At 36.2% G+C, this 20,015-nt stretch overlaps 2 protein-coding genes across 6 annotated transcripts in view; both read left to right on the top strand.

Annotated features, from left to right (window-relative positions):
• The first annotated feature begins 439 nt into the window (after nt 1–439).
• Nucleotides 440–2,602, top strand: LOC113675632 (uncharacterized). Its single transcript, XM_027192224.2, has 4 exons — nt 440–626; nt 1,137–1,266; nt 1,633–1,868; nt 2,368–2,602. Exons 1-4 carry the CDS (start codon nt 542–544, stop codon nt 2,475–2,477), a joined length of 561 nt encoding a protein of 186 aa, XP_027048025.2. The 5' UTR covers nt 440–541; the 3' UTR covers nt 2,478–2,602.
• A 1,926-nt stretch (nt 2,603–4,528) lies between these two features.
• Nucleotides 4,529–20,015, top strand: part of LOC113675627 (polycystin family receptor for egg jelly) — a 33,445-nt gene continuing 17,958 nt past the window's right edge. The window contains exons 1-6 of one of the 5 annotated variants that reach the window (XM_089202300.1): nt 4,555–4,628; nt 14,368–14,435; nt 16,999–17,097; nt 17,311–17,577; nt 18,122–19,138; nt 19,657–19,833. In XM_089202300.1, the coding sequence (XP_089058426.1) occupies nt 17,046–17,097; nt 17,311–17,577; nt 18,122–19,138; nt 19,657–19,833 (1,513 nt within the window). In that variant the 5' untranslated portion in view covers nt 4,555–4,628; nt 14,368–14,435; nt 16,999–17,045. Of the gene's footprint in view, nt 4,629–8,476; nt 8,551–10,703; nt 10,819–14,367; nt 14,436–16,998; nt 17,098–17,310; nt 17,578–18,121; nt 19,139–19,656; nt 19,834–20,015 lie in introns of those variants that run through there. The other 4 variants (XM_089202301.1, XM_089202299.1, XM_089202302.1 and 1 more) reach the window with 4 other exon arrangements.

The following is a 20,015-nucleotide window of genomic DNA, read 5'->3' as shown; positions in this document are numbered from 1 at the left end:
CAGATAAATGAAAAAATGGTGAGATTTAATTTTGATTTTCATATTGAATTTAACGTTTATAATAATAAATGTAAACAAAATTTTCCATTTTGAGGCATTCAATAAAGGCCACTGAACCGTTCAACAAAAGTGCAATATGTCTTAAATTGATATTGTAGTAATAGTTGTATTCCAGACAAGTTATTTCTTAGCAAGCATGATCAAATAAGGTGCCGCTATTTCATTGTCGTTTTCGGCTCGTTTAACATTATAAACAACGTCACTTTCGTGTGGTTCAAAAGAAGTAATGCCTTGATTCCGAAAACGGCGGCTAACCCGAGAGCTATAATTCTAAAATCTGCCACCAAAATTCGAACTCTTTCAAATCTTCAATCAAATACCAAACAAGTCAGGTTTTGACGTTCTGGTAGCGAGGTTTGTAAAAAAAAATTCATTTAATAATGATGAAAAGGAGTAAAGTTTTAGAAGGTTCATTTTTTGGAAGAATTTCTCTTAATTGACTCTGATCAGTTTTAATTTCTTTGGAAGATATTTTCTTGCCATGGCCAATGCTAACCTCACGTTCGCTGTAGAACTACCACTTGTAATGATGATGGTGATTATTTATAGCAGAGGCACGAACTCAGGTAAACTTCTCCTCCATCGAGCCTTTACTTTCGAGTTTCTCTTAAGGTACATACACGGTTAGTTAATGATTGCATGTTTCACAGCTATCTAATCTAGGCGTATTTCGCCAGTTCTTTGAAAAATTCGAGAAGGATAAATTCTGCTTATTCCATTGTCAACGAGTCAAATAAAACTGAAAGTTAGTCATTCAAATCGTATCAAATCATCTGCTAAATACCTTTACTTATTACAACTCAAGTGGGTTAGTCTTGAAGACTGAGACAAAGGCTATTAGGTTTTTATTAAGACTTGTTACATACATAAGTAATCTCGAATGATCTGAAAGACGCCTGAACCCCCTTTCTGGATTTCTAATTATGTCGAAAATGTCAATATTTAACAGTTATTCATAGAATGGAGGTGAATAGTGAACGCTAATTACTTTCGAACCAGCCAATCAACGCGCGAGAAGAGTACTATTTGTATAAGTAGTATATACTAATCTGATATAATTCTTCTTCTATGTACAGCGCTTCAAAAATGCGGAGTTTCTTATAGCAAGGTAGGATGCTTTGTAGATAAACGTCGACCATTTAGAAACATGCTTCTCGACCAAAGGAAAAACATAGATTGGCAAAACTGGAACGATTTTCTTGAGCGGTAAGTAGCAGATAATTCAGAAAAATATCATGTCATCTATATTATTGTCCTAAATCGTTACTCAAGGGTAAATAATTGTTTGGGTTTCAAAGTATCTGGTGTTGAACAGAAAATAAGAAGTTGCTATAAAAGTATGCTTCTTGCGTAAGGTGTCTTTGTGTTTTCTGGACATTTTCACTTAGTTTGCCCCATGTGGTTCCCTGCGGTCGGTGTGTCCTTTCCCCGCTCCAATTGCAAGGTTTATTCAACTGAAAATACAGGTAACTCTAATTCATTTGCTCCCTGTAATACCGAATTATTTACAATCAAGATTGACTAAAATTTTATTGAAATCAAGCACCCCTTAATTTTTCTTTCCTTCTTCAGCTTTGTGTGCGCATGCGCGAACAAGACTGTCACTGATGGTTGTGCATATTTCGGAATTCAATTTTGGGCAGAGTGCTGGGCTGGTGAGAACCCGGATGTTGCCTACAATTCTGATGGTCAATCAAATTACTGCTTCGGTCATGACTTTTTGCCATGCGCAAGAGTTTCATCGAGCTGTGCGGGTGCCAAGGATGTTAACTTCGTGTACAAAATTGAAGTGGATCAGCCTCCAGATGGTAATAAGAGAAGTACATATGTTAAATCATTATTCCAAATGGACCATACTAGTCCAAAATAGTAGCTGAAAATTTTAAACATCATTCTACAAGAATTCTATACCAACCCTCGGAGGACCTTTATTTGGTCAAGCCTGAGTAGTTAATCAGTCGAGAAATATGTATAATGACTAGTCGACTCTTGACCAGTCGTTATGTTACCATTGGAAAAGTTTCGAAGTCCCATACAAAGTGGAGAAATATTTCTTACAAGCTAAGCTTAAACTTTACAGTTTTATCGACTTAGTATTTCGCTCCTAACCTGTATTTTCCTTTCGCACTCTTTTTTCAGGGGGGGTGGGGGAGGGTTGGAAGAGAGACAATAGAAACGAGTTTAATGATAAGTGTTATGTTTTGGTCGACATTTTGGATAATAGCTTCCTTGCCACCTTCTTGACATAAAGACTATTTAATTCCTCTTGGTTTGTGTTAATTTATGTGCATTTTATTTCCTTTGCAGCTTGCCGAGACCAGGATCCTGTAATGTGTCAAAAACATCTTGAATTTTGTGACAGTTATGTACATATGGCCAAAATGTGCCCTCGGACTTGTAATTTGTGTCGAGACTGAAGACTGAAATAAAAGTTTTATCTTAAAATGTAACCGAGCCTTGGTATGAAATAGAGGCTTGGAGTGACTGAAGAGTGACTGGGAATGAGCGAGTGCGATTGCTGGGTAATTAGCTTATGAAAAGTAAGGGGTTTTTCTTAAGCCTTAACGATCATCGCATCTGTCAAGAAAGTCTCTTTCTCTCAGCACCTTATAAGCAAAGGTTACGAGTTAATTTCCGTCCCCAAACGTTGCTTCAAAGCATGGTACGGTTTTGGTTTTGTAAAACTACAACTGACCACAGATACAGCAATTGAAAGAAAAATTCACACGCACTTGTAATGTTTTTGTATCGATACTGCGTTTTGTGGATTAGGGTAACATTTTATCTTCCAGTTAAACTTTCCAAAACTCCCAGCTTGAATTTAAACTTGTGTATTAAAATAAGATTTTAGAGAGATGTAAACTTCACTTGTAGAGGAAACGGCTTAAAATTCTTGTTTATATCCCTATATTTTAAACAGAAGAGTAGCATCTTTAATTCAAAATGATTAATAATTTGCCTCTCAGTTCAGTTCGTTCCTTTTAATTTTCGGTTGTACATTGCAAACAGTGAAACAGAATTGAAATAACGGAGAATAATGGCTCATTCTCTTTTTATTCCATTGGTAAACACCTTAAATGTAAGTTTTAATATTGATAATCGAGCCTTTGTTTAGCCCGTGTTTGGAGATTATCTTGCAGTAGTGAATATGGGAGACAGTCAAAAGTGTGAAAGTCTGTAAACAGCCCAAAGCATTGTTGAACTTCCAGTAATTAAAAGGAAATAATGCTTGTGATTTTTAATGTTAGATTATATCTTAGACTGAATCATGAAGTAGCATGAATTAGGTGATGTGAGTTTTTCATGAAGCATTTATTGTTAGTTAGCCAAAATAAAGTGCCGCAAAATTACGACTCGAACCGCTTCTAGAAAATCGTCTTTTCGCAACAACGTTTTCACGTGATTGAGTATGGTTTGCTACTCAAGAAAACTCCGCAGCTCCAACTGCTTGTACCAACGGTTTATCACTGTGATGGTGACCTGGCAAACAGGAAATAGCATTTTGGCAATTGGCTAAAAGCTCTATATCGCTCACAAGCGGTTGTATTATCTTCTGACGTATTACGAAAGCTTTTCGCGATGACGTACATTTGTGATTTGATTTCACGACACTCGCCATGTTAGCTTCATTTAATTTCCGAGGGATTTACTGAAATCAGCAGTTGTTTAAACAACTTTTCCTGTAAAATTGATTTTAATGAAAGACAGGTTGAAAACTGTCTCCTTCTTCTCATCATCGTGTGAAAAGGTTAGAAAAACCACCTGAAAACTGGTCCAGATGAACAGATACGCAAACGAACCCTCATGAAAAGGAAAAAAAGAGATCAAGAGCTGTTTCGTAATTAATGTAGATTTTGCCTGTACTGAAATGACAACTTAATTTTCGAGGGTATTCTTCGCAAAATGAAATTACCTCTGAGAGAAAAATATAAAGCTAGAGTAAATCCCGAAGATATAGATATCTTTCAAGAAAAAAAAACTGTTTATTTTTGAGAGCGTAGCAGCTCGCGAAACTGCGAATAAGTTATTTAAGTTGAATCCAATGTTTTAAACTTGTGTACGTGAATGTGTTTTTTAAACTTCGGTTCTTCAGCTGTATTTTCGTATTTACGTTTGAGACAAAAGTTTAATTTTTTTTTTGCAGCTTCTCTGTAAAGTTTACTTTACCACCGAAAGACAAACTTTGAGAATTAATTAACAAGACTTCCTCATTACTTGGATAATAAAAAAAGAGAAGCTTTTTGACGATACTGATCGAGTCTAGAATTTGGAAACTCAAATGGAAAGTAAAACAATGAAAATGCATATGAGTGAATTTCTGTCAACTAATAGTGGAAGCGTGCCCCTATTGTCACTTTTTGGGACAAATTAAGCGTAATGTTTACTTTTTATGAGTAAACACTCCAGATTTGAAGATACGACGAGATTGCGAAAAACGTTTTAGAACGATTTTCAATTAACAAAATCCGCATAACATTGTATGTCGATGTTGCAGACAGGAGCAAGCAAGTGAAAGTGATAAACCAAGATAGGCACAGAGTTATCATTTCTAACAGTTAGAATCATTTGTAAGTAAATCTTCATTGTTAGTTATCTATTCCCATACGGAATCAGAACCGGTTTTATCTATAAACAATTTTAAGCCAGGATCAATTTGACAAATCTTTGTGTGCCAGTTTTAAGAAACAAGTTGTTGAATTTTTCAATCTTAAATCTCGTGCAGCAGAAAAAATTATTTTTGCCCCATATAGGAAATGTCGCAGGATAAGTTAACAAAATATTTTCCGTAACTGGCCTCCTACATTTCTTTCGAAAGCAATTTTAGGCAGGGGTTGAACAACATGTTAATGCAGATACTTTCGCAAAGCTTGCGTTTTTCTATTTTCTCAGTTTTGTCTACACCCTATTTTCATCTTTAGGATGAAAAAAAAGTTCAAGACGTTATTATCTAAACCAGGTTCAAACTTAACTTCCTGTCATTAAAAAAAAAAAACATTTCGTGTGACAGATCGAACCTATTCGACCCAATTTAAATGATAAACGGTAAGCTTTTAGTTTATGTAAGGTTTTTATATAAGGTTTGAAAAAAAAGGTGTTTTTTTTTTTATATTTTCCAAATCTAAGTTTGCCGAACCGATTTTCAAAGAGGCTCGAAGCGCTACTTCATTTTCTAAGAGATTTAAGAAATTCAGTTAAAAATGGAGAATATGCAAAACAGCTTTTTCAGAATTAAGTTTTCTCAGTGTCGAAAATTTCTCTTTGAATGTATCGTCTTTCAGTACAGTTTCAAGTACGCCCTTAATTATTAAGCCGTATGAAATGAGATCATCATTTTGTTATTTTTTTAACATATAAAAAATCAGCGAAAATGGCCCAGAGTTTGAGATGCAGTTTACCCTTGGAAAATGATGTAAAGATGTATGACAACTGATCAAATATGACGTCAAAACATAAGTTTTCGTTCATAAGGGAAATTAGTAAAATTGAAAGTGCTTCTGTTTTCCACAACTTTCGATCTCGATCAATCTGATCCATGCCATGACATAAAGTAGATAAAACGTTTCATTTTTAGTTTTGTTTTAATCTCAGACTCGATCAAAATCTGATTTATCAAAGACCCACGTATTTTTTGTCACTATACGAGCCCGTTGCTTATCTTCTGCACTTGGAAAGTGACCTTGGCAACTAAGATAGAGAATGGATAGACAGCGGGAACGTTATTTTTTTTTATCAGCCCTATGGACGACCATTTGATAAAAATGTACATTTACAAGAATACTAGCTACCTGTGTTGAGAGCATACGAATTCATATCTCATGAAACGGCCACCTCGTTCCCAGGGTCGTCTCTCTTCCTCGTTCGAGAAGGTTTCTTTACCGAAGCAAGAGGAGAGTGAACCATGGAAACAGGTTGATTAGGTGGTGGGGTCCACTTGAACTGCTTCTAACTATGTGTGACGATATCGTTTCAACTTGAGCATAAGCTCTGTTTTTTTTTCTCTCATTCTTCATATAAACACAACAGGTCGGTTTGTTCCTAAATCTTCTTTATTTTCGGCGACCATTTTCATCGAATACGAGTTGGGCTAAGCCACAAAAAGAAAGAAAGTGAGCTTTACTCAGTTTGGAATTAAAAAAAGATTCGAATTATGCTTATTTTTTAATCAAGAAGGTCTCAAAGGGATTTACCGAAAGCCGTCAAAATTGACAAATTTTAAACGATAGTCGAAAAAAAAATTATTTGAATTTTAACCGTTCGCCTTAAAAGCCACCCTCTATCAAATGCGACACATAAAGCACTCAAGACCTAGGTGCTTTATGTAATTTCCCTAGATAGATGCATTATGCTATCATTCAAGGCTTGAGCGAACACAAAACGCTAATACCGTGTAAAAATTTTAGCATAAACTTAAAAAAAACACACGAAAGTTAACGTGATGTAACCAACAACCTTCAAAATTTAGTTTTGCCCACAAAATTTCAATCTATTACCGGTGGCACTTTTGTCCAGTTTTTTCTTTTACACGCAAATTTACGAGTTTTTAATAAAAGATGTAGTAAGAAATTATAATTTGAATGAAATCGTTGGCACCGTCAACCTGTAGGTGTGCAGTGAATGCACTAATATTTTAATTATCTGTTTGTCGTGACGTTAAGGAAATTGCTCCATCACACGTAAAGACAAGTGAATAACAAACAGTTTCAAAGGTAAGGTATTTTAAAAAACTAATCGTGATACAAACTGACTATCTCTCTGTTGAGATGTCCTACCAATATCACACCGTGAGTATCACTGATGCCAGGTAAAAAATTATTTAGGCCAGCAGAGATATATTTCTGAATTTCCAAATCGACTGAGTGAAGTTGAAATGGTTAAAAGGAGAAGTAAGTCTTTTTTTTTTATCGTTTTTGTTTGTCTTCTTCTAGAATGAAAAGATCTGTTAAGTTTTATCTCGCCTGACGAAACTGATAAACGCAGCTTTTTAACAACGTTACGTGCAGCTTTTTAATTGAGGCTCCAGAAGATCTAGCCAGTAAACCCCATAATTGACTTACATTCCTTTTGCGGTTTTCGGTATCTTCATTACATGCAGTTGTACTGTACTGGTGAAAAAAAAAAAAAAAAAAAAAAAAAAAAAAAAAAAGAAAGAAAGAAAGAAAAGAAAAGATCTGCAAAACATCTCAGTACACTTTTTATTCGGAGTGAGTATTGTTGATCAATTCCCCCATACGAAGTCGAAAAGATTATTCAAAACTATTTACTGAGCCTGAGGCGAGTGAATGTTTTAGTATGACTGCTCAGGTGCTTTGGAGAAGTGTTACACCAACTTAATGGTATATTTTGTTCTCTTCGGAATTAAATTTTCTACGATCGCGTTTATCACCTCCTCGGTAACAATAGCAAAACGCGAGGTAACCATTTTGAAATTTAGCGCCACTGCTATAATCACCTCGCACGAGGTGATTTTAAGGAGATATGATGGAATCCTCGACTAATCAGACGTGCGCATCTCTATAATCAACAAAACAGTGATACCAATGATATTTATCTCAAATCTGACTTTTTGAATGTAATATTCGGGGCTAGAGAGAGGCAATTTAAAGATTGAGTGTCTTTCTTGAGAACACAACGCAACGATTTAATCAGGGCTCGAATCCAGACCTCCGAGTGCAGCGCGTTCATCACTGGATTACCGCGTATCCCAGTTTGCGGTGGACCGAAAACAGACATTAAGCGTAACAGGTAATAAGTTTGGAGTTGGTGATATATTGAGGTTTCGGTCTCTGTAGAATATCGTCTCTCTATACAAGGCATTATTAAAATAATTTCCTATGGCGAAATTTATTATTCAGGCGGTAGGCCAGCTACATTCTTGTCTACTTAATTAAAGCAACATAGAACCGGAGGGCTTGAAAAAAACAATCGAAATTTTTCTCGAAACGTGTTGCTCAAAAAGAAATTTAATTTCTTAGCTCTTTTGTTGTCGTTTGTAAATAACCTCACTATGTTGTAGACACGTTGAAAGCTGTTTTTAGATCTTACTTTTCATAACAATTCCCACAAATTTTCAAGTCGACGAATTAGACACCAACCTTGGAAATCGACACTCAGGAAAAATAGCCAATTTACTTTACTTTTCCATCACTAATCTTGGCAAAATTTCTATGGAAACTATTGGGAGGAATTTTATTTGCGTTATTCTTCAGTGGACGACTATGAAAACATCCCACAGTTATCTTTGTTTGGCTGGATTCAGTCACAAGCGAGATTACAGAGGACAATGATTTTTGCGCACGAGCATAAAATAAGTTTATGTTAAAACATAAATCATTAATTGGCGCCAATAAGCTAAAATCACCTGGAGCTCCGTTTTTGGTGTCGTTTTGGATCAATACATTTATCATAGGAACTTCGATTAAATTCAGGTTTTTTGAGAGCCATGGAAAACATCTTTGAGGAGATTTGTTTTATATCCTGGAACATTTACAGGTAGGATTTTAACAAGAAATTTTGGGAAATATTGTAGCTAGTTTATACACTTAAAAATGTAACATAAACACTTACGAAAATAAGTCGTCTGTTGTGTAAAAACAAAACCGTTTCTTTGCCTGATATTTCGGGCTCTTTGTTATGCGACAACTGTCACATATCCAGGAGAAGTATGATGATCGAGGATAAGGAAAAACTCCAAATCTGGCATAACATTTTATTCATCAAGGGTTTTGAAGTGCTTGGATTAGGTTTTAATCTTTCTCAGTTAATTTTTAGTGGTGACAGTACCTTTGAAAGGAAGTTGTTGTATCAGGTTTTTGAATGTTTTAAGATCGAAATATCTTTCTTTGTTGTTTTTGTTATTTGCAAATATTGTGGTACATGTATATGTATATTTTTTTGCTGGAAAAAAAATTATACAATTTCAGTCTTCCTGTATTATCATACATTTTCATCTGTTCACATGAAGCAATTTGTACGTATTGTGTTTTCAAGGATCCTTGACGAAGGCCATTTCAATAGGTAGCACCCTGGCTGTAATTTACTTTTTCTTTACCAGTCTTTCTCGTCAAAAGGAAAGATAAGATAAATATCAGAGAGCTTGAAAACTTGTGATAGACTTTGTTTACCTTAGAATTAACTAAAGAGGAACGAAAAAAATATCCTGATATGTTCCCTGCTTAAATTATTTATTTCTAAACAATCTGGAGAAGTTTGAGTGCAGTTTTTCTCATGATTTTTTTCGCAATTTTTAAAATACATCACAAACCTCAACTAGGATTAGTAGTTTACTATTTTGCCAAATTCAATGCAGTCCTAAATTCTTCCTGTTTTTATGGGAGATTCAACTTTCGAGGGCAGATTAGCTCCTACTGATCGACGAAAGGTCGATGTAACACTTTTAACTCAGATTGCCACTGTGATATAAAATCTTGCTGAGATCATGTTAGTACCAAAAGTTCGGAGTAGTCTCTAGTTCTGCACCCGTGTTATTCTTTGATTAGATGATCCGAGTTGTTTCGAAGATTTCCCGAACCAAAAACCTTTTTCCGGATTGAACACTGCGTGGGAGTGTATGTCTCTCAACTAAGAATTTTAGAATTAATCAAAACTATAAAAAAAATTCTCGAACGTGATTGGTTATCACCAGCCCGATTTGAGCACTACTAGGACAGTGTACCGGTCATGCTTGTAATTGGACAGTGTAATAGGACAGTTAAAGAGACAAGTAACACGTCATGCCTATGTAAGTGGACAGAACGTGTCTTATGCGCGCGCTGTTGTCTCGTATTTCGCCGAGTTAACTATTGTTTGTTTTTTTTTTTATAAAAACGTAGAACCGATGTCTAGTTTCTTTCTCAAATTGTCATAGTTTTAATGAATTGGTAACAGAACTTCGTGTCATCCAATTCTGTCTGTAATCATACTCGTAATTAACAAATCGGACTCCCGCTTCGCGGTCGTCCGATTTTGTCAATCACTCGTATGATTATGGACAGAATTGGAATCCACTCGGTCCTATTACCATTATTAATTGCAATGGAAATTGTTCAGTGCCGACTTAGTTGTCCATTAAAGGTTCCGATAACAAAGATGACCCCTGCATGTTGTGTCTAAGTTCTCTTGTTCACATAAAGTAATGACTCGTGCTTGTTGATAAACAGAAGTTGAAAAGTTCTTTTAGGTTGTCATGGGAACATCCATTCTGGTAGCAGTAATATAAAACGCTGAGTAACTATCTTAACGACGGAGAATAAAAGAAGGAGGTGGCCCAAGTAGGTTAAAATACAATGCTCGCAATCCTGACGTCTTCCTGCTGTTTTTTTTTTGTTGTTTACTTTTTTGACAGTAAGACTTTAATCTGTCTATTTCAAGATCTTATATGTTTGGTTTCTCCGGTTGAATAAGATGGCTCAATATTGTCATTGTTTTTTTTTCTGCGAGCCGTAGTTACCGAAACGAATTCGGAGGAAAGTTTCACTTAACCTGAAACGCATGAATTGTTTTGCTGCATCAAAAATATTTTCCAAATAGCAAAACAAAAATAATGAACATCAGATTAATAATTGGGAAAAAGTCACGAATGGTTAGTTTTAATTAACATTGCTCTCATGCATTCAAATTAGACAAGTTTATCAGCTGCATCTGGCCAAAACGTGATGAAACTAATAACACGTTTTCGTATTCCTTTTCTTCATCGGTTGATCATTCTTAACTTGCTTTAGACCAAACGACATTCGATGGTTTTGATCTGAAGAAACTAAGGTGAGACCATAATGATTCAAATAATCGTCATTAATCTTCTTTGTATGACTTATTGCTGCGATCATTAGGCAAGAGTGTTAGGGAGCAGGTTTATCTCTTTTTAAAGTTTCCACTCCCCTATCTCCTATCCGTTCATTTGGTGTTGTTTTTCTCTTGTTGCTTGGAAAAAACAATATATTATTTTTAGAGGCAAAAAGGATGAATGCAAATACTCTTGTTGAAAACCACCCGGACTTCATCTTCCCTTTTTTTCTATGTCAGGGATGGAAGAAAATAAATTCTTCGTTCACCTCTATTACCAGTCTTAAAATTAACCATTTATATTTTCTTATAAACGCGTATTAGCATTACACCAATCACCAAATGACTGTAATTTTGATAAAAATTAATTTATGTCATCTTCATCACACCATTTTTTGCATTTTGGACAAAGCTGAAATTAATTGTTAAAACTGTCTAATAGCAAATACGTGATGTTCAGTATTACAGTTAAAGTTGTACGTGGCACGCTCCACAAACTCTTCTTGTGCACGCTGATGATCTTCAATTTCTTAAACTCCAATCTTTTTTTTTTAAGATTTTCTTTGGAGAGAATTGTTAAAACGGTTGCATAGCTTGTATGTGTTGTTAATGCAGGGTACGTACACTCATTTGAAGGAAATTTTTATCACATCTGTTCTTGATTACATCAAGATAATATATCTATTGCTTATGCCATTAACATTAAAGGTTTTTGAGAAAGATGCCGGTTTTCATAGGAAAACGGAAGATTTGAAGTCATAAATTGTTCTTACCGACACAGTTTAAAGAGCACGGTTAATTTAGTTATCCAAATCAGTACAAGTTCTGCTACTCGCCGGTTTAATGCATGTGTAGATTTTGTCTTGTTTTTGTGTGGGAGGTGAAGATTCGCTTTGAACGAAAGTTTTCTATTCGGATAAAACCATTGTAGGGATGTTAAACACTTATACTAATGCGGTAACTTTTCGGCTTCATGTCTGGGTTTTGATCAGTGCACCTAAACTTTAATGAGCTTTTGTTTTCTTGAAGAATCGTTAGAATTGTGAGCCTTTTCATACGAACATCTTCCTTAATTTTTGTTGAAAAAATGAATGGTATATGATATTCGGAGAAAAAGGTTGAAAATACAAAGCGTGATCTACCTAATGACTAATATTTCCCTCGCTAAAAACATTAGAATGGGACTTTTAATCAGATAAGGATTTTCAAAAAGCGTTAGCCCCTCTTAGCGTACGCATACAAAGATTACACTTGAAACGGAAACCTATTTCTAAATGTCTGTCAGTTGATCGGTCGGTTTAGGAGATCGATTAAGTGATGTACGCCATTGTCTTCGTATTGGATCTTTTCGCTGAGCACAGTGATGAAATTAACGAATTGAAAGGTTTAGTAACTCTCGTTCTAACTGATGCGAAACACATTATTCATATTAATAAATGTAGAAAAACAGAAATAAATATATACATAAAATTGCAATATAAGTATAGAAAATAAAAATAGGTAAATAGATGGACGATAGAATTAGATACAACAGAGAGGAGGTCCAATGTATTTGGGAAGACTTATTTACCAACTTCGTGTTGAAAACACTTAGAAATCACAGGCATAATGCGTCATAGACATGCTCTGAGGGTGATGCTCGCCTACGCTATTATGAGTTACGAATGACACTGTGTCTGCCATTCACAATCACTTGTTACAGTGCAATTTTAATATGCTAATACAGTGTCTAGGTTCTTTATTCTTGAAGGCTTATTGATTCCTTGGTGTGAAATGAATAATTAAGCGGGATTAAACTCAGATCTTTTGTTACTTTAGCCTCGTATGCAAATTACCTGGGCTTTTAAATTAGAAGTTTTTAATTAGAATTTTTTTGTAAAAAATTTCCTTTAGAACGCAAGATTTGACTTTTAGTCAGGTTTGCACGAAAATAAGAAAAAAATTATCATTGCGTTCTTTTTCACGAACGGTTCTTTGTTCTTATTAAAGTTTTTTTCCGTTTTTATCATGTTCTGTTTTTATTTCTGTCATTTTTTCAACATACTACACCTGCTTAGTTTTGATTACTTTTTTATCGTCGAAACATAACCAAGGCTATTGTAGCTGAAAAGATCAATATTCGGAGCTTGGAATTCGAAGGTCTGAGCTTCGCTTCCTCAAGGGGATTAGAACGTTTTCTTTGCTCACGCTTGTGTCCAGACGAAAAATTTTTTTTCTTCTCCAAAAATTGGTACTAAAACAGAGATCTCAGTGCCTTACCAGCAGATAATCCTGAGCATGTATTGAGCAGAATTACTTTATCACATGTTTATCACGAATAACCAAGGAAGGGTTCTTCGTGGGTGGTTCTTTGAAAAAGAAATTTTACTCAAACAACGGCTTTAAAAAATTAAAAAAGGTAGATTTCCAAACTGAGTGGGTGAGGAAAAACTTTTTTGCAATATACAAACACAATACAATCGAAAGCTGCTTTGAAGTAAACCGAAGTTTTTTTCGACTGTGAGGACCAGGACCCAGCTGTTTAAAGGGCAGATAGCAAAGCGTACTGCGCTATACACCAAATGGAGATTGATCCAGTCGATAGCATTATCTAGCTTTCGAACAACCGAGGAGACCTGCAGATCAAGCGGTGCATGAAATTAAACGATTCATGCTTAGAAAAGAAGTCGTCAAATTAAAAGGGACACCTTTAACGTCATGCTGGTTAATTTTAGACCCGGTTCTGTTTCTCTCAAGCCACCCGAAAATATACCATGTCGTTATAGTTTTCGAGGACCTTTTAACTGGGATGATACTGCTTTCTGATAATCTTACACGCGTAAGGTTTTTAATTTTGATGTAACGATCTAACATGCAGAAGACTATACAGTCATCACCCACCAAGATATTTCACACAGTTGGAGAATGAGGTTTACCGTACCAACCCAATCTGCATCGCTTAGAATATTATGGTATCTGCGACGTGACCAATAGCTTGTACAGATTAAACAGAGTTTAAAAATCATCTTTTCATAAAATTTTGACCAATTATATTTGAACATGTAATCTGACTCTATTCGCGTTGAGTGATTTAAATGAGCACATCAGAAACAAAACGCCCATCGTCGTGTACACTTCAATAAGCCAATCAACGAAAGGCCTATTGTTAAACGGGGCCTGCGCCTGCCGCTGGGCGCCGATAGGGGAGGCTGGGGGACTTACCGATAACCAGTAGAATCTTATGGCGGTTGTGCCATCGAAACGCAAGACAGGGCTAGTTTTTGTAGTTTCCACCAAAGTTTTAATTTTTTTCAACATATTGTCAATCTTACGCTGTGAGTAAATATAACCATGTAAACTTTGGTCAGTGTCCGTAAAAGATTGAAGCGATTCTATGACGTTTCTAAGCTGTAAATCATTTGCAAATATTCTAGCAAAACATTTGAAATATGACATTTTTGGGTTGGTCGAGCCCTTTCCGTCCTTTAGTTCCAAATAATACAGAATTGTAAAGGATGAAACGCAATAACTCGTTCCCTTGATTTCTAGAGTCAACAGATTGTCATGACAATTTTGAAAGGTGTTTACACCAGCTCAACCTGCTGCTAAGCATTAAGGTAACACAAGATTTTTTCCTCTAAATATTATGTCTTCACAGGAAATGAATGATTTTAGATTAAGAAATTGTTTGACAATTAGATTTATACATGCGCAGACATTTTGCGTGTTGCAAGCGGTAAACAAAATTTCTTTAGTAATAAATGATTAACCATGGAATAAGTCTGAAGGAGATTAAGAAAACAAAGCTTGGTTCGTTAAGTGCGACCATCAAGTTGCTCCGCTTTCTTTCAGTGCATTCGCCTCGTTCTAATGCGTCATTAGATAGGTACACGTTTTTTCTCCCTTATATGGTAAAATAGTGTAATTATGGAATGATAGTCAGTTATTCCTGATTTCAAATCGTTCCTGTAGCAAGTGTTACTCTTCATGCATGTAATGATCAACATTATTACATGGTGGATATTTACCCCCATAGCCGGGTCCTCAGAAGGGGTTGTCTCAGCATAAACACAAACTGCTACATGTTTTGGTCTCGGTAGAACACTGGTTCACTTGAGGAATTCTGACACACCAGGGAGACGTGGAGATGTCCCTCGTTTACATTTCAATGGCGTGTTAAAAAAAAAAAAAACAAAACAATCGTGTTTCATCAAACAGCGATGTATGATATCATGTTGCAGATCTTAAAAGTTAAACAGAGATTTTCTACACCAGAGTAGAGCAGAATTAATGTCGTTAAAACTCTTAGCTGGTTAGCTTAAGGAATTTTGCCCCACGAGGGAGATATTGAGATGTTCCTCGTTTACAAAACAATGGTGTTTTAAAAGACAATCGTGTTTCATCATCAAAAAGCGATGGATTATATGAAGTCGCAGATTTTAAAACTTAAACATACATTTTCTATGCCTGAGAAGAGCAGAAATATCGCTTTTCTAAGTAGTAACTCATTCCATTGATTTCTCGTTTTTTAATAAAAACTGGTTAATGAACATCTCACTATAAAGTAAATTGCGGCATCTTTGAAGCTGGAAGAAATATCTGATAAACATTTTCAGTTTATTATGTTTTACAGGTATAGTTACTACATTAGATGGAACTCTAATTACTTACGCCAGATGTTTCCTTTTGAGACTACAGATAATCATATTGTTGCGCTGTTGTTATTAGACAAGTCGGCGAGCTTCTAAGCTTATGGTAGAATACGTTCCTCATTCGGTATTTTCAAAATATCGTTTTCAGCAAACAGTTCGAGTCAAAAAGTCTTATTTATAAGCCTTTAAATGTAATAAAAATGGGACAGAGGATTGTGAATATTTTGGAAATGGAAAATGATTTATGTTTTCAGTTTGAAATTTATAGACGTGAAAGTGGGCCGTCGCCGTGGGCTGAGCTAATCAAGATATTCAGGGAATCGCTGTCGTGACAAAAAGAGAAAATAGCGAAACAAAAGTGTAATGACCAGAACAATAGCTCTGCAAATTAATTTTATAATTTTTACGTGTTGTAGACGTACGATGCAGAAAAACAAATGAAATTGCCAAATTTTGTGTTGTCTAAGAACAGGATCCCCACTTGCAAACTATTCACTCTTCTCCATTAAACTCAACCGCTACCAGCTTCAGTGTCAGCTAATGAAGCAAATCGAGATCATTTAAACAAAATGTAAGTTTATTTTCGATCAATGTTTCCGCGTCGTTGCCGTTCTCGCTTCATCGCTTTCCGAGTAAGAATTTGTTGCATTCAAGGCCTCTTAGGGCATGATTGGCTCAAGCTAGGCGCAGATATTTCAGTCTACTCAAAATTTGACAAGAAATGAAAACGAGGTTTTGAACGACCATATTGCACGTCTTTTGGCACACGATAAAGTGTCTTGAGAACTGGACACGGGGAATCAGTGTAATTTGCGTTCGAATCACTCAAAGCGTGACTAATAGCTTTAATATTCGAAAAAGTTTTGTTCAAACGTTGGTATATCAAAAACTGCATGTACGTCTTTGTCATGTCAGTCGGCCTGAAGGCAAACAGCTAAGTAGAGGAGAATAAATGGCGGATGAAGGCAAATAAGAGAAAATGTATACTGACTGTGCGATAAGAGGAGAGAATTGCTAGCCCAGTGATGTCCAAACGTCGGGAGATAAAAACCTACATATACGACTTTGTCATGTCAGTCCGCCTGAACGCAAGTAGATAAATAGAGGTCGATAAATGGTGGATTGAGGCACATAAGTGAAAGTGCATACTAAAACTGTAAGATAACAGCAAAGAATAGCTAGGCTATTGATGTCCAAACGTCGGCATATCAAAAGCTGCATGTAAGACTTTGTCATGTCAGTCAGCCTGAAGGCAAACTAGTAAATAGAGATGAAAAACGGAGGAGGCAAATAAACGGAAATGTATATACTAACTGGAGGGCAAAAGAAAAGAAATGTTAGCCTAAAGGGCAAAAAGATTTCCTCCCAGTATTGTTTTTGCCCTATTCTTGATTCATTCGCCAGTGCCATTTCATCTGCCTCGACCTTAAATTGGTTATAAATACTTTCAGTTTCCAGTGTACCATTTGTTCATTCAAGATTGACTCTTTGTGTTACCTTCTACACCTTCACAACTCATTTTTTTCAGTCGTTCGTCGTGGATAGCCCTAGAGGTATAATCCTCATCCGGCGAAGATGTTGCGATTTGCAGTGATGATGGTTTGGCTTTCGTTTACTACGTGCAGCGGTAAGGAAGTGTAAATATATTTTAAACATCGAGAAAATAATCTTTATCAAGAAATGTGCGTATGGGAAGATATACATAAATCCCACAAGATTCCAGCTGGGGAGGCTTTTTACAAATATGGATGTTGAAGAAAATCTTTAGAGTTTTCCCAATTACAAGATCTGTAAGGATTGAGGCCAGTAATAGTTCAATACCTTTTCGTTTTTCACTCAGCACATTTTAAGACGATATGTCCAACGGTGGTGTCGACAATCACGTGCTACAACGATACCAAAATTTTCATCGAGTCCGTGATGTATGGAAGAACTGATAACTTTACTTGCCCACCGACATCATTGTGCGATCCATCTATTGATCTGAGCAGGAAAGTCACACCAATCTGCCAGGGAAAGAGCTCTTGTGATATTAACGGATCTTATGATGGCCTGGAAAAACCGTGCAACACAAGCTATTTTAACATTTCCTACACCTGTAAAAAAAGTGAGTTTGGAAAAATGATCTAGTCTAGCAAATCATTTGTGTCTATTTCTTTACTGATGTCAGATAGTTTAGTGAGAAGAGGAGTAAGGTCACAAAGGTTTCAGTCATCCACGTTGCTTTGCATGGAGGGAAACCTCTGAGTAATAAACACGAAGCTAAGAGTTGCCATGGGTCGCAAATGACAAACTTAAAAGCATCGAACTACCTCTCTCCAAGTTTTCTTAAGTTGTGACGCAATGCCTGAGTGGAATTGAAATGTGATGATTTGTTAACATAGCCTTCGCTAAAAAATCGGCTTGTATGGAACCTTTTTCATGTTCGTTGTTAGGAAAGAAAACATTTATTACAAGTTTTCCGACAGGATTTTTGTGTGCATTTCAAGCAAATGTGATGTTTTGAATCTCCTCGAGTCGATGAGTAAGTTCAAAAATTGCTCACTGAGACAGCCGCGATGTTTGCATGATTTGTTTATCTTTTAACCTATTTCTTTTTTATTCTCAAACAATTTTTAAAATTAATTCGAACTTTACTCTATTTATTGCAGTTAACGTGACTGAGATACAAGAACATCATATTGGCAACTTTGTTTGTCCAAAAGGGAAAGTATTTGTCGCTCACAGATTGGAATGGCTCGGAATTGAATATATACTTAAAAGTCGAAATATATCAGCACCAAACAGTACCATTCCACTGGTTGCCACTTCAACAAGTAACTTGAGCATGATATGGTCTACAAGTAAAAGTAACAGGAAAGTGTTACAGACACAAGTGGTTGCTAGTACATCACTACTGGCATCAGGGTTTCACATATCGTCGACTGCGCTTGTGACTCAAAAGAAAACAGCTACCACTCCTAGTTTGTTCACCATGATGATCAATTCTTCTTCAACTTCAGCATCAGAATCTTTGGCAGCATCATCAAGACCTTCGTCACCATTACTTAATTCTGTAATGAAATCACCAGGCGTATCTGCAACATTATCAGAGACATTAATAAGTGAAGGATCTTTTTCTTCATCGCCATCACCAACGACAGCAGCACCAGTGACCACACCGTCTTTGTTATCATCAACCTTGTTAAATCCAGTTATGCTACCATCAATGACTTCATCTCCAACAATAGCTACTTTCTTTCCCCGACAGTCCACAGAAGTTCGACTCACAAAACCATCATTATCTTTAAAAAACTCGCCAGATAAAACAGTTCTGTCACTGGGGTATTCATCTCCAACTACGACAACATATATCGCTCAACCTTCCATAACTTCTTTCTTAGCAACACAAAATAAAACACTGTTGTCAACGCTATCAGCAACGACGGTCCCTAACGTATCAGTGCCAGCTTTAAACTCCTCTAGATCCATCATGCCGGAGCAAAAAAAGTATGAATATTATAACATCACTCAGGAGATCAAGCCCAAGAAAGTACACACTATCAAACTATTCAATTGCCGTGGCAAGATGAAATGTTATTTTAACGTTACAAGGAAAAAATTTACTAATCCGTATCCAGAGAAAATTACCGAGTTACGACTTTCTGTCAAACACAGCTGCCAAACTGGTAAGTATCCGTGAGAATGGCTTAACGTGAATAGTGCCACTGGTTTTTTTTATTTGACCGAACGAATGGCCAAACGGATTTCAGAGGAAAGACTGCAACTGTCTCATCATCAATGAACTTTGATACCATATCGCCATGACCTCGACAGTACCAACCGACATTATGACTGTTGTTTTAACATGGCAAAAGAGGTAGAAATGAAACATTTTTAAAACGTGATTAACTATTATTTTCTGTTGGTTATTTATGTTCCAACCTCTTTAGAGCGAGTAAAATGGAAGATCTAAATGTACTAGACAGCTTTAGTGGGTTTCAAAGGTGAATCCATGCTCCGAACATTTAGAGTTTTCCGATTTCAGTATTTCACTCACAAATATTTCACCCTGGATATTTCGAAGCTGCTGGCATCTTAGGTCACGTATGCATGCCCCTCGAAAAAATGGCACTAATCAGTGAAGTTACATAAATTTTTAAACAAGTTTGTTTTGAATGAACAATAGTGTCTCTATTGATCCTAGCTGAAAATGGCTACCTTCAGTGGGAAAGCTGGAGTGCGTGCCCAGACGTGTGCGGTATAACTTACCATCAAGTCAGGAGGAGGATTTGCCAAAATCCTACCACTACTACAGGAGGAGGTGATTGCTCCGGTCACAGATCAGAAACTCTGGAGTCAGGATGTTACAAAGAGTGTCTTGGTGAGTGTTTATGCTGTTGTACTTAAGTTTTGCAGAGTAAGCTACCCTCAATCACGAACCAAACCTGACCAGCCATAAAGACAACGATGAAACTGAGATATAGGTTTTCCCGGACTGTTGAGTCATGGCATTTGAGATCTAATACCATAACGAAAGATATCTAGATTAATGGTAGTCAGATA

This window comes from Pocillopora damicornis, chromosome 3, assembly GCF_964200805.1.
Source record: "Pocillopora damicornis chromosome 3, jaPocDami1.2, whole genome shotgun sequence".
NCBI lineage: Eukaryota > Metazoa > Cnidaria > Anthozoa > Scleractinia > Pocilloporidae > Pocillopora > Pocillopora damicornis.
Note: the sequence above shows the minus strand (reverse complement) of the source record. Positions and strands in the feature narration are given on the sequence as shown.